This window comes from Parasteatoda tepidariorum, chromosome 3 (assembly GCF_982258835.1).
Source record: "Parasteatoda tepidariorum strain Cologne lab strain chromosome 3, Ptep-v5.0, whole genome shotgun sequence".
NCBI classification, from domain to species: Eukaryota; Metazoa; Arthropoda; class Arachnida; order Araneae; family Theridiidae; genus Parasteatoda; species Parasteatoda tepidariorum.
Window position 1 is genome coordinate 114,391,782 of NC_141757.1, and position 19,160 is coordinate 114,410,941.

At 26.8% G+C, this 19,160-nt stretch overlaps 1 protein-coding gene across 1 annotated transcript in view; it reads right to left on the minus strand.

Annotated features, from left to right (window-relative positions):
- Positions 1 to 19,160, minus strand: part of LOC147814203 (uncharacterized) — a 57,088-nt gene that overhangs the window by 14,491 nt on the left and 23,437 nt on the right. The window contains exons 2-3 of the mRNA XM_087159949.1: positions 3,445 to 3,608; positions 2,055 to 2,161 (exon numbers count right to left, since the gene is read on the minus strand). Of these exons, the coding sequence (XP_087016075.1) occupies positions 2,055 to 2,161; positions 3,445 to 3,598 (261 nt within the window). The 5' untranslated portion in view covers positions 3,599 to 3,608. The remainder of the gene's footprint in view (positions 1 to 2,054; positions 2,162 to 3,444; positions 3,609 to 19,160) is intronic.

Consider the following 19,160-nt stretch of genomic DNA (forward strand, 5'->3'; position numbering starts at 1 on the left):
GTATATAATATCACTTGTATTTTCATATTTTTATCTTCCATGTTTTTGAATATTTGCATTTTTAAAAAATGTTTATAAATTTTCTCATCCTGATTGAAGAGTAGTTTATTTAAATTGTGTTATTATGAGAATGACTTTATTGTGATTTTCAAACAAAGGGCTTTGAACTGATAAAACTGAAGTCTCAAAAACTATTAAAAATGAAAATCAAACTTCAAATTTGCTGGTAGCGCTACTACAATTTTTTTTCCTCGAACACTTTAATTATATTATTATTATTCACATGTGTACAAATGTGTATTTTTTAAAATTCATATTCCTTTATATCTTGTTAATATTGCAAATTTGATTCTTTTCATTTTAATTGTGCTTCTATCATAGGAAAAGTTTTTCAAATAGATAATTTTTAAAATTTTTATATACTTGTTAAAATTTTTCGGGGTGGGGGGATGTAACATATAAGCTTCAATTAATATATTTATGTTATTCCTTTTCTTTAAATCATCTTCTTAATTTATTATTCAAAACGAAACGCTTTCTCACACTTTTAAATTCACATCCCATCCTTTAATCTATTTTTGGCTCAAGTATGCATTCATTAAAAGTAAGACATTTTCCCCTTTGCTCTTTGTGGGAATCGCACGAGCTATTTAATAAACCAAATAAAATTACTAAGATTTCCCTAATTCGAGACATTTTACGGATTTTCTTTGCAAGATTTTCCCTAACCTTGATGCAGAACACGAAGAGTTTGTGTCACTCTCTCTGTCCATATCCACACACTCTCTCTCTCGTCATTCATCTTATAATGATTAAATTAAATTAATTTGCTTCTTCTTAAATCCTAATTTGAGAGATGAAAATATAAATATGCGAGGGGAATCTAATATATATATATATATATATATATATATATATATATATATATATATATATATATATATATATATATATATATGTTATATATATATATATATATATATATATATATATATATATATATATATATATATATATATATACCCTTCTGCGCTCAGGGTTCCACGCACCAAGGGTCCAAGGCCAAAACATGAGAAACAGGACAACACCATAATTCCTCCACCGCCGAACTTCACAGTGGAGACAATGCATTCCGGTAGGTACCGTTCTCCGGGCATTCGCCAGGTCCACACCCGTCCATCAGAGTGCCACAACATGTAGCGTGACTCATCACTCCACATAATGCTTTTCCATCTCTCTACTGTCCACTGGCGACGTGCTCTGCACCACTGAAATCTGTGGCGGGCGTTTGATGGAGAGATGTTTGACTTATGTGCTGCTGCTCGTCCATGGAATCCTTGTGCAATCAGCTTCCGACGAATGGTACGTGTACTGGCAACACTGCCAGATGCAGCCCGGAAGTTGGTAGCGACAGTGTCCAACGACATTTGTCGGTTTGCCTTCACTACACGTCGAAGAGTTCGTCGATCCCTGTCGGACATTATTTTGGGCCTGCCGGTCGGGACTGCGGTTTTATCACTCCCTCTCGTTCCCATTTCAACACGATGTCACCAACTGTTGACCGTGGTATCTGAAACTTGCCGGAGATGGCAAGTATGGAATGACCAAATCGGTGGGCGCCTATGATCATGCCCCTTTTCGCCTCATTCAGCTCTCGCCGTTTACTCATTTTCACTGTTAACGCTCGTGTGGCCGTCGCCTGCTTGCGAATGATCTTTCCCCCACCACAGTTTCCGTATTTATTCCTCCAGGACGAGTCCACCTGCCGTTCAAGGGGTGTCCGGTCATTAATGGCTAGATAGTGTATATATATATTAGATTTCCCTCGCATATTTATATTTTCATCTCTCAAATATTGCGGAACCCCTGACCTGCATACTTTTTGTAATATTTTTTTATTCTTATCAACGTTGAATTGCCGACCCATTTCTGAGTTTACGACTATCATTTTCATCAAATGTTTATGACAGCTATATGTATAAAAAAATAAAAGGCTAACAACAAGAAAATTATAATGGAGTTTAAGCATCAAAGAGGTATACATAGTTACTCACTTTTGTACCAATTCTCCGACCTCTGTATCCTTCACGAACCATATACAAACCGACATAGTACAAGTTTTTATCCTGGGGTACGACGGCACAAAGGCCTATCACCAAACCTGAGATTTAAAAAAAAATTTAAATTTTCAGCATGGGATAAAATAAAAATACATAATGACAAGAAATATTTCGGACTTATAGGAAAAAGGCAAAAATGTTAGTGCTTGTTATAGTATCACAAACAAACATTTAAACATTAGAGCTTGTTACATATTTACAAATTTTCAAGTTGACCACTTTTAGGCTTAGTGTAAAACTGTAAGCGCTTCGCAAAATTTTTGACCGTAGGCTGCAACTCATTTATATTATTTAGTCTTGTTTCCAGCAAACTGATTTCTTTAGCGATGCCAAAATCTTGAACAGTTTAGCACCCAACAGAGGAATTCAATGGTTTCATATCAGGTGAAGTTGGTGGCCATTTTTGTGCTATAAGAAGGACAGGAAAGTGTGTATTGCACCATTCCTAAATACCTTTCGTTCTAATCAGAATCCCGCTCAATGGCTACACGTTATAAGTTTTTGTTTTTCTATGTTTGAGGCTTTTTCAAAGAGTCACATGAAATGATGATTTTTATGTGTAATATGCTATTCTCATAACTGCTGTGAGTTTACAACTCATGACTGTTAGTTCAAGTTTAGCCTATATCTATAGCCAGCGTTGTCTATGCTTAGTTTTAAACTGGCGGTTAATATGGAGAAACGCCATGGTTTTCAGAAAATGGAAAAAGTCTGTGGTCTTATTTTTTATATTTTGAAACTTACTCCGTTCTCATAAGAATTTGCCAAAAATGAGAATATGGCATTGATTTTAGTAATTTTCATCTAGGTGAAAAAATGTCTCTAAATTGGCAACTTTTAAAAAAAGTTGAATAACTTTTTAAAATATTTTAGTTATTTGTCCGTACTAAAGCCTAGATAATTCTTTAAGTCAAGATGGCATATATGGTTTAAAATTACAGCTTTGCTTCAAGTGTGAGGACCTTAAACTGTGGCTTTTATATTTTCCTTAACGAAAAAGCTTCGAAAAACCATGTTAAAGAATAAGCGATATTTGAATTTATTTATTCTGGGTTTTTTCAAATTTTAATTAAAATCATTTAATTTAAAATCATTTTGTTTAAAATCATTTAAATTTATTAAAAATACTATTTCGACTACAATTTCATACAAATAATTTAAACTGATATATATAAAAGGCTTGACAGCTATCAAATCTAAGCGAGTTTATTTCTCTACCTGCATTATTGTATATTTATTTCTCTAATGTATATTTATTCTTCCATTTTTTGCATTCCTGCAAAATTGATCAAAATAAAGTCTGTTATTAGTAATTAATAATTACCTTCTGAAGAAACCGCCACTTGAAATCCTTTTGGGTACAATTTAAACCAAGCTGCGATTTGGCATGGGGAATTGAAGAATTCATTCAGTTCTATTCTCATTTCTACAATGCTGGGAAGATCATCTTCCTTCATAGTTCGAATATAATAATCCATTTTTACAACACTGTGAAATATTTAAAACATAACTATTAGCTCTTCATTTAATTTTAACTATTTCAGCAGTATATATACATTAGAGTTAGGCGATATGCGAACTTTGAAAATGGGAAGCTAATTTACAATCCAACAATCTTTAACGACTCTTTCTTATTTTAGGAGAATTTATTGCATTTTTGGAGATAATCATTGTATTTTTGCTATGGGGTTTTAAATATATTTTGACCCGAAACACTAAATATTAACTGTCACAAATAAAATGTCAAAAAAGTCAGAATTATAAAAATGTTTAATATTCACCCAAGGAAAAGGATATGTTATCGAAATCTTAAATACGATTAAGGTGAAGAAACTAAAAATATCAAAACCTGTTTGATTGCCGAAAAATAGATAAAGAGGAAGAGAAAGGTAATTATCAGAAACACCTCCAAGTTTCATCAGGTAATCAAACTTGTTTTGATGAGTTTTATTCATAGATTTTAATCTTATTTTTATTTCTTCCTCGATAAGAGATCAATTTAAGATCATTTTTGTTACTCCATATTTGACAAGAATTTTAAAAATACGTATTTAGGATGAACAATTATGAAACTATCCTTTTAAGATTTCAAAGGCTTGGGAATTTTTTTTTTCAATTATATGAAAATTGAAAAAACTAAATTCTCCTATTCTTCTTTAACTCTTCTTTCATGTCAATTTTCTATACTGCAATTTTTAATACATTTTTGCTTTTTACCTAAATATTTTTTTTATGTAATTTTAATTTCCTATTCAATATTTCTCACATTATTTTACGTTTCTGTTCATTATTTTTCATATTGTTTTTTGATATTATCATTAGTATTATTGATCTTATCAAATTTTCTGCTTGTTATTTTTCATATCATTTTAATTTTCTATACTGTAATTTTTATTACATTTTAGGTTTTTACTCCGTATTTTTTTATGCTATTTTTATTTTATCGAATTTTCTGCTCAGTAGTATTCTTGTTATTTTAATATTCTATTCAGAATTTTTCTCATTATTTTACTTTTCTGTTCAGTATTTTTCATAATATCAAATTCTCTGTTCAGTATTTTTCTTATTATTTTAATTTTCCATTCAAAATGCTTCACGTTATTAAAATTTTTTTTCAGTTTCATTCATATGATTTTATTTTTCTGCTCAGTATTTTTAACATTAGTTCCGTTTCTCCGTTAGTATATCCGTTCAGTATTTTCTTATTATTTTGATTTTCTTATTATTTTAATCAGTATTTTTTGCATTATTTTAAATTTCATATTATTTTAATTTTCTCTTCAGTTCAGACTTTTTTCATGTTATTTTAATTTTCTATTCAGTATTTTTCATATTATCTTATTTTCATCTCAGTATTTTTTGTATTTTTTTTTTTTTTTTTTTTTTTTTTTTGTTGCTACTTTAACTTTTTATTCAAATTTTTCACATTATTTTCGTTTTCTATTTGGTAATTTTCATTTTATCTAATTTTCTATTCACTATTTATCATATTATTTTAATTTTCTATTCAGTATTTTTCATATTATCTTATTTTCTGCTCATTATTTTTTGTATTTTTTTTTTTTTTTGTTGCTACTTTAACTTTTTATTCAAATTTTTCACATTATTTTCGTTTTCTATTTGGTAATTTTCATTTTATCTAATTTTCTATTCACTATTTATCATATTATTTTAATTTTCTATTCAGTATTTTTCATATTATCTTATTTTCTGCTCAGTATTTTTGTATTTTTTTTTTTTTTTTTGTTGCTACTTTAACTTTTTATTCAAATTTTTCACATTATTTTCGTTTTCTATTTGGTAATTTTCATTTTATCTAATTTTCTATTCACTATTTATCATATTATTTTAATTTTCTATTCAGTATTTTTCATATTATCTTATTTTCTGCTCAGTATTTTTTGTATTTTTTTTTTTTTTTTTTTTTTGTTGCTACTTTAACTTTTTATTCAAATTTTTCACATTATTTTCGTTTTCTATTTGGTAATTTTCATTTTATCTAATTTTCTATTCACTATTTATCATATTATTTTAATTCTCTATTCAGTATTTTTCATATTATCTTATTTTCTGCTCAGTATTTTTTGTATTTTTTTTTTTTTTTCGTTGCTACTTTAACTTGTTATTCAAATTTTCCACATTATTTTCGTTTTCTATTTGGTAATTTTCATTTTATCTAATTTTCTATTCACTATTTATCATATTATTTTAATTCTCTATTCAGTATTTTTCATATTATCTTATTTTCTGCTCAGTATTTTTTGTATTTTTTTTTTTTTTTTTTTTTTTTGTTGCTACTTTAACTTTTTATTCAAATTTTTCACATTATTTTCGTTTTCTATTTGGTAATTTTCATTTTATCTAATTTTCTATTCACTATTTATCATATTATTTTAATTCTCTATTCAGTATTTTTCATATTATCTTATTTTCTGCTCAGTATTTTTTGTATTTTTTTTTTTTTGTTGCTACTTTAACTTTTTATTCAAATTTTTCACATTATTTTCGTTTTCTATTTGGTAATTTTCATTTTATCTAATTTTCTATTCACTATTTATCATATTATTTTAATTTTCTATTCAGTATTTTTCATATTATCTTATTTTCTGCTCATTATTTTTTGTATTTTTTTTTTTTTTTGTTGCTACTTTAACTTTTTATTCAAATTTTTCACATTATTTTCGTTTTCTATTTGGTAATTTTCATTTTATCTAATTTTCTATTCACTATTTATCATATTATTTTAATTTTCTATTCAGTATTTTTCATATTATCTTATTTTCGCTCAGTATTTTTGTATTTTTTTTTTTTGTTGCTACTTTAACTTTTTATTCAAATTTTTCACATTATTTTCGTTTTCTATTTGGTAATTTTCATTTTATCTAATTTTCTATTCACTATTTATCATATTATTTTAATTCTCTATTCAGTATTTTTCATATTATCTTATTTTCTGCTCAGTATTTTTTGTATTTTTTTTTTTTTTTTGCTACTTTAACTTTTTTTCAAATTTTTCACATTATTTTCGTTTTCTATTTGGTAATTTTCATTTTATCTAATTTTCTATTCACTATTTATCATATTATTTTAATTCTCTATTCAGTATTTTTCATATTATCTTATTTTCTGCTCAGTATTTTTTGTATTTTTTTTTTTTTGTTGCTACTTTAACTTTTTATTCAAATTTTTCACATTATTTTCGTTTTCTATTTGGTAATTTTCATTTTATCTAATTTTCTATTCACTATTTATCATATTATTTTAATTCTCTATTCAGTATTTTTCATATTATCTTATTTTCTGCTCAGTATTTTTTGTATTTTTTTTTTTTTTTTTGTTGCTACTTTAACTTTTTATTTAAATTTTTCACATTATTTTCGTTTTCTATTTGGTAATTTTCATTTTATCTAATTTTCTATTCACTATTTATCATATTATTTTAATTCTCTATTCAGTATTTTTCATATTATCTTATTTTCTGCTCAGTATTTTTTGTATTTTTTTTTTTTTTTTTTGCTACTTTAACTTTTTTTCAAATTTTTCACATTATTTTCGTTTTCTATTTGGTAATTTTCATTTTATCTAATTTTCTATTCACTATTTATCATATTATTTTAATTCTCTATTCAGTATTTTTCATATTATCTTATTTTCTGCTCAGTATTTTTTGTATTTTTTTTTTTTTTTTTTTTTGCTACTTTAACTTTTTATTCAAATTTTTCACATTATTTTCGTTTTCTATTTGGTAATTTTCATTTTATCTAATTTTCTATTCACTATTTATCATATTATTTTAATTCTCTATTCAGTATTTTTCATATTATCTTATTTTCTGCTCAGTATTTTTTGTATTTTTTTTTTTTTTTTTTTTTGTTGCTACTTTAACTTTTTATTCAAATTTTTCACATTATTTTCGTTTTCTATTTGGTAATTTTCATTTTATCTAATTTTCTATTCACTATTTATCATATTATTTTAATTCTCTATTCAGTATTTTTCATATTATCTTATTTTCTGCTCAGTATTTTTTGTATTTTTTTTTTTTTTTTTGCTACTTTAACTTTTTTTCAAATTTTTCACATTATTTTCGTTTTCTATTTGGTAATTTTCATTTTATCTAATTTTCTATTCACTATTTATCATATTATTTTAATTTTCTATTCAGTATTTTTCATATTATCTTATTTTCTGCTCATTATTTTTTGTATTTTTTTTTTTTTTTTTGTTGCTACTTTAACTTTTTATTCAAATTTTTCACATTATTTTCGTTTTCTATTTGGTAATTTTCATTTTATCTAATTTTCTATTCACTATTTATCATATTATTTTAATTTTCTATTCAGTATTTTTCATATTATCTTATTTTCTGCTCAGTATTTTTGTATTTTTTTTTTTTTTTTGTTGCTACTTTAACTTTTTATTCAAATTTTTCACATTATTTTCGTTTTCTATTTGGTAATTTTCATTTTATCTAATTTTCTATTCACTATTTATCATATTATTTTAATTTTCTATTCAGTATTTTTCATATTATCTTATTTTCTGCTCATTATTTTTTGTATTTTTTTTTTTTTTTTTTTTGTTGCTACTTTAACTTTTTATTCAAATTTTTCACATTATTTTCGTTTTCTATTTGGTAATTTTCATTTTATCTAATTTTCTATTCACTATTTATCATATTATTTTAATTTTCTATTCAGTATTTTTCCTATTATCTTATTTTCTGCTCAGTATTTTTTGTATTTTTTTTTTTTTTTTTTGCTACTTTAACTTTTTATTCAAATTTTTCACATTATTTTCGTTTTCTATTTGGTAATTTTCATTTTATCTAATTTTCTATTCACTATTTATCATATTATTTTAATTCTCTATTCAGTATTTTTCATATTATCTTATTTTCTGCTCAGTATTTTTTGTATTTTTTTTTTGTTGCTACTTTAACTTTTTATTCAAATTTTTCACATTATTTTCGTTTTCTATTTGGTAATTTTCATTTTATCTAATTTTCTATTCACTATTTATCATATTATTTTAATTCTCTATTCAGTATTTTTTATACTATCTAATTTTTTATTCAGTATTTTTCTTAATATTTATATTTTTTATTCAGAATTTTTCTCATTTTTTTAATTTTCTGTTTGACAATTTTCATGTAATCAAATTTTCTATTTACTACTTTTCATATTATTTTAATTTTCTATTTAATTTTTTATATTAAAAAAAATTTTATTCAGTATCTTTAAAGTGAAATTTTTTATTTGAGGGTAAAAAATTTAGTTCGGAATATTTAGTTTCGATTAGCATGAAAGTGCTGTCCGGCAGTTTATGATTTTGTTTTGTTTCATGAAAATTTAATCATCTAATTACTACTCTATCTCTCGATAATAAAAAAGAAAAAAAATTGGGGCAGCCGCTGCCACTGTTTTCGCTGTTCTACTCCATTCAACATTTTGTTTTGCTACACAAAAACTATCGAGCATTGAAGATTAAAATTACAAAGGAATGTAAAAAAAATGTATAAGATATGCGATGAAATAAAAAAAAGTAATTAGATAATTAGTTCAAGAATTATTAACTATTAAACTTTTAAATAAATGAAAATATCCAGCTGGTCGCTTTACTCGCTGCAGAAATGCCACTATTAAATTGCAATTGTATTGATATTCTTAAAAACTGTAATTCAATAGTGGTGCTAATTATTTCTTATTTGAACTATAATGTCCTCGTAAATGGTATGAATCATATTCATGAATAAATTTATTTTTCATTAATTACTTCGTATTACGTAACATATTCTACATTAAGTTCAAATTTTTTTTACTAGTAAAGTTTAATATTTTTCAAATCCAGGTCATCACTCATTTCATTAAGGCTATTAACAAAATGTTGTTGCATAAAATCACAATTAGAATTTTTAAATAAAATTACCTTTGTTTTTCTAAGAAAATATCGATTTTAAAGAAAAAAAATTAATGAATGCGAAGCAAACATGGGAGTTGGTGAAACAAGATATTAAGGGGCGAGGCCTCCATTGTAAATTCTTCGTATTGCTACTTTTGCTAACTATGGTAGCTCTTGCAAGGTGTTCTGTAAAGAACACCATTAATATACTTTCAAATTATTATCAAAGAATGAAGGAATGCAAATCGAGGGTTGCAAATTATTTTTTTAAGCGAGGAAAAATCTAAAATAAACGCTATCGCAATCTGCTGTATCACTACTGTTTGTCTTAAGGTCTGGTTTCTTAGGACAAGCGCCTTATCTGGGCGTCAGCGGGACGCCAACGTCACGCTGACGCCAACAAAATACTGGTTTGTTAGCTCAAGGCCTGGTTTCTTAGAACTAGCGCCTTATCTGGGCGTCAGCGGAAAGTTGACGTAGATCTGACGCCAAAAAAATACTTTTTTGTTAGCTCAGCATGAGCAGTCGGTCCAACGCAGACATTATCTCTCATTGCGCATGCGTTAATAACGTAAACAAATATTTATTTTGAATTTGTACTGATTTTGTTATTATCGACCAGTGTTTTAGAGAACAAATAATGACTTTGTCCAAGAAAAAACACATTATAGCTGAGCTAAATGAAGAGTGCTATGTTTAATGAAGAAGCTATGTTTAATGTCAAAATCAAAATCTTGGCTGATTTCAATGTGCTGTTGGATGTTGTCCGCCATTGCTTCTGTGGTTAACGTCACGCTGTAATCCAACTGCAGTTGAGTTGGACGGCAATTGTAGTTCAAGATGAGCGTTCGATGACGTATGCTATCAAACTCACAAATGGACCAATCAGAGGTTAGCGCTGATTTCCAGCTGACGGCGTTCTGTCCTAAGAAACCAGGCCTTAAGATAGGTACTCTGACCGCCACTAAGTCTGCGGCAGTCTGGTGCTATGGAAACAAGAAGAGGGCATTTTAGGAAGGGGAGATTTGATGAAGAGGTCTCCTTTTCTCTCGCCGAAACCAGTCCTAAAGAGAAACCCCGCACCCCTACTTGAAATAATCATACCTCGTTACCATAGTCACCGCCACAGCTCCAGACGAATGTCTGGCAGAGTAACCAGGGAAGCGGGTTGAAAAGCATAAAAACAAGTTTGGTTGTAGGATGATATTTGGAAGTGCGTTTAAATAATCATCTTTCAATTTCTTTCTCTTTCACCCGGCATTCAAACAGGTTTCGATTTTTTTCTTCGTAAATTTGTTAAATTTTAAAATAGTTTTTTTTTTCGCTACAATATTAAATTGAGATCCCTCTCACAAATACTTTTTAGACTTCGCATCCTATTGGTTTCTAATAATCTAGGTTTCTTATAGGGTTCTAATAATCTAGGTTTCCTTTAGGGTTCCAATAATCTAGGTTTCCTATAGGGCTCTAATAATCTAGGAGATGATTACAGAAATCAATGTATAATTGCCAAAAATAGTATTGCGTATAATTTCTTCTGAAAAAACTGTTCTTCACAAGGAATAAAAAATAAAACACAGCATTTGTTTCAACGTTGTTATAATCACATTGAGGCGAATTGGTACAGTGGTTAGGCACGGAACTTAGTTTATTTGAACTGTTCGCTTTATATCATTCTTTTCTCTCCCAACTTGTCGCTGATTAATTTCGGCTTTTCGTTGCCAATGTAAGAAAAGGAACTTCATCGATTTTGTGACACTATACGAATTAGGGTTTGATATAATATAGATTTCTGGAATCATTTCACATGAAGTAATGTTTTTCTTTTTAATTAAAATTGAGCTCAGTTCTTGCATTTTAAGAAATAAATTCATAAATAATGCTTCTTTTTTCGCTTAAACAATTAAGCTTTTGCTAAAATATCTTGATTTACGATACTTGAGAAAATCATCGCATGTCTTAAGACTTGTAACGCAATTCTTCTTCTTCTTTACTGGCACGACAGCCCCGGGTGGATATTGGCCTACTCAAAAATTTTCCTCCAGGCCTCTCTATTTTTGGAAATGGTCTTCTAATTGATTACCCTAAAAATGGCGAAGATCCCTTTCCAGTCAGCCAACCCATTCGAGATGGTGTCGGCTCCTAGCTTTTGTTCCAGAGGACCTGGACAAGAATATTTTCTGTGTTGAACGTTCTTTGTTCATTCTAATAACATGACCGACCCATTTAATTCTTTGGATTTTATGTATTTGGTGCTAACGGATTCTTAGAAAGCACCATAAAGCTCTAAATTTGAGCATCTGTACCATTAGCCATCAACATGCATTCCTCCAAAACTAACTCTTAGTTTCCGCCAGAGTTGGCCGTTGATTACAGTAATCGATTACAACTGTAATTGATTACAGATAATTACAGCTATGTAATCAATTACTTGTAATCACCATTACAAGTAATCAATTACTTGTAATCATGATTACAACTTTCAAAAAATTTTGATTACAGCTGTAATCATGATTACAATTTTGATTACAGTAATCAATTACTTGTAATCACGATTACAAGTAATCAATTACTTGTAATCGTGATTACAACTTTCAAAAAATTTTGATTACAGCTGTAATCATGATTACAATTTTGATTACAGTAATTAATTACTTGTAATCATGATTACAAGTAATTGCGATTACAAGTAATCACAACAAAAACGATTACAAGTAATTATGATTACAAGTAATCAAAATATATGATTACATGTAATCATGATTACATGTAATTTGATTACATGTAATTGTGATTACTTGTAATCAAACTATACGATTACAAGTTATTACGATTGTATACTATAGTCAAATTTTTTATGTAAGTATTCATGTGTTTACATATTTTTATGTACATAGAATGTACGCACGCATGAACGTAAAATTTGCGATTCCTATACATAGAATGCATTCACAAACGTTGTTTGTACGTACAATATTCATAATTATATTGTAATATACTTAATGCAATGCGCATATGCTTAGTACATATAATTATGCATTTATGATACATGTACGCATGTATGTTAGTTTGTGAAAAAAGGCAATGCTTTGGATCTTTGTATACATAGACAATGTATGTATGAACGTATATGAAAATAATGTTTATGCGTTTGCATGCTTTTATGTACTTAAGTGCATATATTGTATAAATTTACGATAATAGCACGTATATACAATGTACGTTTGTATATAAAATTGTACGTATTTGCGTACAATATGTAAAAATGTTATTTAAAGGTACAATATATGCACATAGTTGCGTAAATAAAATGCGTACATGTATACATGCATATTTATATGTACATCGATATATGTGCACGCAAAGTATGTACTTATGTACAACTTACGTATGTACTTGTATAACTACATACTTTGTTAATACTTATGCGCATGTAATGCATGGATGTACAAAAAAATAGTTATATGCACAATGTATGCATGTGCATACAACGTATACATGTACATAATTACAAGAAATGTACAAATACGTGCGTACATTTAAATATATGTAATTACAATATACACATACATTGTGCATACATTAAAAAAATTTATATGAGTAAAGTTATTAAAATTTGTTTTAAAATTATTCTAAGGTATATGAAACTCGACCTCATATTTTTTAGAAAGCAAACGATAATTTTATTTGGAATTTCTAAATATTAATTCCACACATAAAATTTACCGTTTTTCTTACCATTTAAAAAATTTCTATGAATCATGCATTATGTTATAAAAAAAATAAATCTGTACTGTCAAACATTTCATGAAAATACCTGAAAATAATTTTTTATTCAGAGAATTTCAAAATGATATAGAACAATTAAAGCTGAAAACTAAATTTAAATATCGCTTGATTTAACTTGCTTGAGTCATTAAAAGTTAACTTACATGCATTTTATTTATTGCATTGTACACATATTTAGACATAAATGTAATGTATATATGTATACGTGTAATGTATGTACGCATGTACAATGTATGTACATACATTCATGTATTGTACGTGCATATATAGTACATATGGAGATGCATACATGGAACATAGGTGTATTGTACATGTGTGGATACATTCATTGTACATATATACATTGCACCATATGCATAGATAGGGATAGCATGCATGTACACATGTAAAATTTGTACGAAAGAATTATGCCCAATGTATTTATGCACATACGTACTGTATATGTACACACATATGTACATTATATGTTCATTTCATCATGTGTACATTATATGAATATACATCTGTACGCTATATGTATATACATCTGTACGCTATATGTATATACATCTGTACAATATATGCATCTCAAATGTGTGTATGTACGTACGTTATGCATGTCGAATGCATGTATGAATATATGTGAAATATAAATACGCCCAATGTCCGTACAATAGTTCACAAATGTATTATGCATATTTGGATACTTACTTTGAGCATGAACATATTATGTATATGTACATAAATACACTGGACATGCATATCATGCACATGTATACATACCTATATTGTACATCCTACAGATATACCTATATTGTACATGCATACATATATTGTACTGTTCATAAATAAATTGCACATACATGCATGGGACATACATTGTACAGACAATGTATGTATGTTCGTACAAACACAAGTACTTGTATATACATGCGTACATGAACATAGATATACATTTTACATACACAAATATTTGCATAAAATGCATATATTCATTGTGTATAAATGTACATGCCTACATTGTTTGCACATACATACGTAATTATTATCTATATATATACGTACATATATTTTATACCTACAATATAAGTGTATGTACATGTGTGTGATACTAAAATGTCTGAACATATGCACTAGATAAAATCATATGTACATACATTTCAGTTACATTCATTTGTACGTATACAAATACGTACAAAATGCAGTACATGTTAATACGTGCAAAATGTATCATTATAAAATACATTCTGCTATCTACTGTAAAATATAATCATTTATAAGAATACAATAGTCTTGTAATCGTGTAATTAGATTACATGTAATCATAATTACATGTAATCAAATTACATGTAATCATATATTTTGATTACTTGTAATCATAATTACTTGTAATCGTTTTTGTTGTGATTACTTGTAATCGCAATTACTTGTAATCATGATTACAAGTAATTGATTACTGTAATCAAAATTGTAATCATGATTACAGCTGTAATCAAAATTTTTTGAAAATTGTAATCATGATTACAAGTAATTGATTACTGTAATCGACTATGTAATCATGATTACAGCTGTAATCAAACTTTGTAATCACGATTACAAGTAATTGATTACTGTAATCAATATTGTAATCATGATTACAGCTGTAATCAAAATTTTTGAAAATTGTAATCATGATTACAAGTAATTGATTACTGTAATCAAAAAATGTAATCGATTACATTTTTGGCCAACTCTGGTTTCCGCCACTCAAAGATTCCAAGAGCATTTTCATCTTTTCGTCTCATTGTCCAAATTTCTGATGAATATATGAGTATAGGCCTGATTGTAACGCAATTAGTATACCAAAACAATCTACATCTCCACATCTGGATATTGTGCCTCACTCTGTTAACGAGACTTGATTAAGCGAAATGATGGTTATTAATGGAATATTTTGTGGCTTTTCACTCATTCAAGGGTTGTAGAAGGAAACGAAATTTTATAACATTTCTTTATACAATTTAATTTAAATATATACGAAGGCAAATAAATTTAAAATAAATAGATTAATTTATAATACGAAAAGTAAAAGTTTAAATAAATATAAAATTTCAATAAATAGTAAAATTTAAATAAATGCGCACTTCATAAACGAAAAATATTATTTCAATTCGTATTTCAAATTAAAATGAATTTTACAACAATAAGCGTTTTTAAGAAGTTTTTGTGCTTCTCAAATTTATTTTATTCCCGGAATTTTTTTTAAACTTTAATGTAATGTTAAAATAATTCAGCAATCTGAATGACAAATACTAGAAAAATATTTAGTTATTTTCTTTCTTGCAAATATAGAAATCGTGAAATAATTGAATTATAATAAAAGGTTTATTTTTATTCTTATTCTTAATTTATCTTTATTCTTTTAGTCTTAAATACATAAAATATTAGATGTAAATATTTTTAAAATATTATTTTAAGATAATTTCATCAAGACAATATTTTTGGTATTAGATGTAATATTTTTATACACTGTAAATATTTTTAACATGCAACGTAATAAAAAAAAAATTTTCTTAATAACATAAAATTTTCCTCATAATTTTAAGAATAAATTTTTAAATTAAACTAAGTAGAAAAATCTATACCTTTTTCATATGTATTTACAAAATTTATTAAAAAGATCATTACATAATTAAATACGTAAATCTCTTTATAAATAAATTATAAAAATCTACGCTTTAAAGATCATTATATTGCTTTCTTTTTCGAATTCAACAAGAAATTTATTATTATTTTTTATTTATTAAATTTGGATAACTTAACGATTTAAGCGATTCTGATAACGATTTAAACTTTCGATACACTTACTTTCTATGATTTGAAATACCTTTTTTTTTAACATCATTTTTCCAATTTTTTTTTTTTCCTTTTTTTTCTTCTAATAAAAGAGTATTTTTGTTCGTTCTTCATTGCACTTAAACTGGTCAACTTGTTAATTAAATAAATTGCTTGGTTGATTTCAGATTTGATTTTTTTTTTTTTTTACTTAGTTATTTCTATATTTTAAATTCTTCTCCTTTACGAATGAACGCAAAATTGTATTCATAACTTTAATCCTGCTATCTTGTTGGTCTAAAGAGTAAGCAAAGAAGGAAACCTATCTTTATGTTTTTCGTCTCGAATGTTTTCTTTTTTTTTTTTTCTTTTTTTTTTTTCTATGCGAATGCGTAACAAAATGTGCAGCATCTATCCACAGTATTTAATCCTTTCAAATTTTGTTTTGGCCTATATATTAGAACGGTTATTTATTAATATATATTTATTAATATATATTTATTAATATATATTTCTAAATATTTTTTTGAGAACTTTACATTATTTTTATTTTGCTGCTGCCATCTATCGTATCAAATCTTAACAACGCTAGAATTAAAAAAAGGCTATTAATTATTACACATGACCGCCGTTTTCTATACCTTCTGATTAAGATTCTTTGAACTAGTAGCCTTGTAACAATTAATGTTACTTAGAAGCATGCATTATTTTTATCATGCAAACACTTAATATCTTTAAAGAAATTTTTTTGAGCTTATATGTAGGGTAAACCAACCAGTGAAGGAACACTACCCAGTGAAGGAACATTTCATATATATTGATTAAAAATAAGAATTTGAAAGTTTTTTTTTAGATTAATTGGTAACAATAGCTTACTGCCAAACAATAGGAAGTCATCTAGCAATATTTTGGATTACCTGGTCAAATAGACTGCTCTGGAAAAAATTTTGAATCTGTTATTATCTCTGCAACACCTTGTTTCATTGAAAAAATTATAAGGTGAGTGTTTGTATTTAATTGTTTGAAGTGGAATTAATTGCATGTAGTAGTCTTATTTTTCTCACTGTGAAAAAGAAAATTCAAAATATAGTTATTGAAGTTACGTTTTGTTTTTTTTAAAGCACCATAGCATAATCAAGTACTGAGATAAGGGGGTGTTCCTTCACTGGATCACCAAACAATGAAAAACCAGTGAAGGAACAAGTGTTTCTTTACTGGTTTCATTTCCCAGTTAATGAAAATAAAAGAAATTTTTTAATTTTCATGTACGTTTAGTCATATTATACATCAAAATTCCGTTTAAAAGACAAAAAACAACTTCTAACCAGTGAAGAAATAGGCATGTTCCTTCACTGGGAATAACAGTAATGTTTGAAATATGATTTTACATGACAGTAATTTTGCTATATAGATATGACATGATAAGTAATTCTGCTATATAGAGGACTACCGAAATTTTGTTAAAAATTGTATGAATAATTCCTGAAATAATTTCAGTTCAAAATGTTAATTTAATAGCTAAATTTATGAAAAAATTATAATTTATATTTATTAATGGTGTATGTAGTTACATCAAATGTTAGGCAACTTAATAAACTATGTTTACAAATCGAAAACTGATTAAATATAATCATAAAAATTTGAATAGAACATTTTTTCGCTGGCTTTTGCACCAAGAACTCCTAATATGCTATCATTATAGGATAGCAACGTGATTATATAATTTATAAAAACGACTTTACAATGTTAGAATTTAGAAGCAAGCTCCTCAACAAAAAACAGAGTTAAACAGAAACGATACTCAGTTTCTTCAGAAGCTTGAGAGGAAAATCCCTCAAGATATGGTGCAAATTTTTAACGCAGCATTGACTGAAGAGTCTAATATCGAAAATATCCAAGAGCCTGTACTTTTTTCAATATGGAAGAATTACGTATTAAAAAAAGACCACTTGGTTAACTCAAACTTAGGAACTGAAGCTAGTATTGATAATGAATGCATCTTAGATATCGAATTTGAAATGAGTCCTCATGCTAATCCTCTCTTAGTTGAAAAAAGAAATGATTCTAGAAGCAAAATCAGTACTTCTAAAGATCCTCTAGATATAAGTCAACAAGAGATGGATTAGCCTCAAACTTCAAGACACCTTTCCCCCGTCTATTTTCGAGAAAGGCATTCTAGAAATGTTGCTGAAAAATCAGAAGAAGTTTGGAAGAACCATTTACATTGGCCAAATATTGATGATAAAAAGAAAGGTCAAATAAGAAGAAAAACGAATAAATTACCTTTTGCACTAATTTCAGAGAAATGGCAAAATTTCAAGAGGCTGAAAGATCTAAAAAAAGTTAAAACAAGAGAACATGGAAAAGAAAAAGAAAGAAAAAATACTTAAAAAAGAAAAAAAGCTTCAAGAAATAAGAGGAAAAAGAGTAAACAAAAAGGAGATAAAATAATAATGATAATAAACAGCATCGGATGACATAATGATTTAGATTTGACTGTCAAATTATAAGAAAGAATGATTTTTTTTTTTTTTTTTTTTTTGTATTTAACATCACTTTAATTTCTAGTTCATGATTACAGAAAAAAGTTAGCATTTTACAAGTACCTGTATGTTATAATTTCACAAATAGTCTTGTTTTTATGTATTTGTATGCCTAAAAAATTCATAAAGAGCATTAAAAAATAACCAAAATTAAGTGTTCCTTTACTGGGCAATTTTGTGTTCCTTCACTGGGTAGAGCTGTTCCTTCACTGGGTCTTCTTACTACTTGTTATTTGAACCTCCAAAACTTTAAAACAATATTATGTAAGTTCCCTACAATTCTTTTGCATAGTTTGCAATTAGTATCAAATATGTTGACACTGTCATTTAACTGAAATTACGAATTTTTAAATTAATATGATTTTTTAAAAGACAAGCGAAGCTTAAGTGTTCCTTCACTGGTTAGTTTACCCTATTTTCTAAATTATTTGTATGCAGTAGTGATCGAAATCCTTGAAAACCAACTTAGTAAACAAAAATAAGGCCTACAAATTGTACCACTTTCAAAATAGAA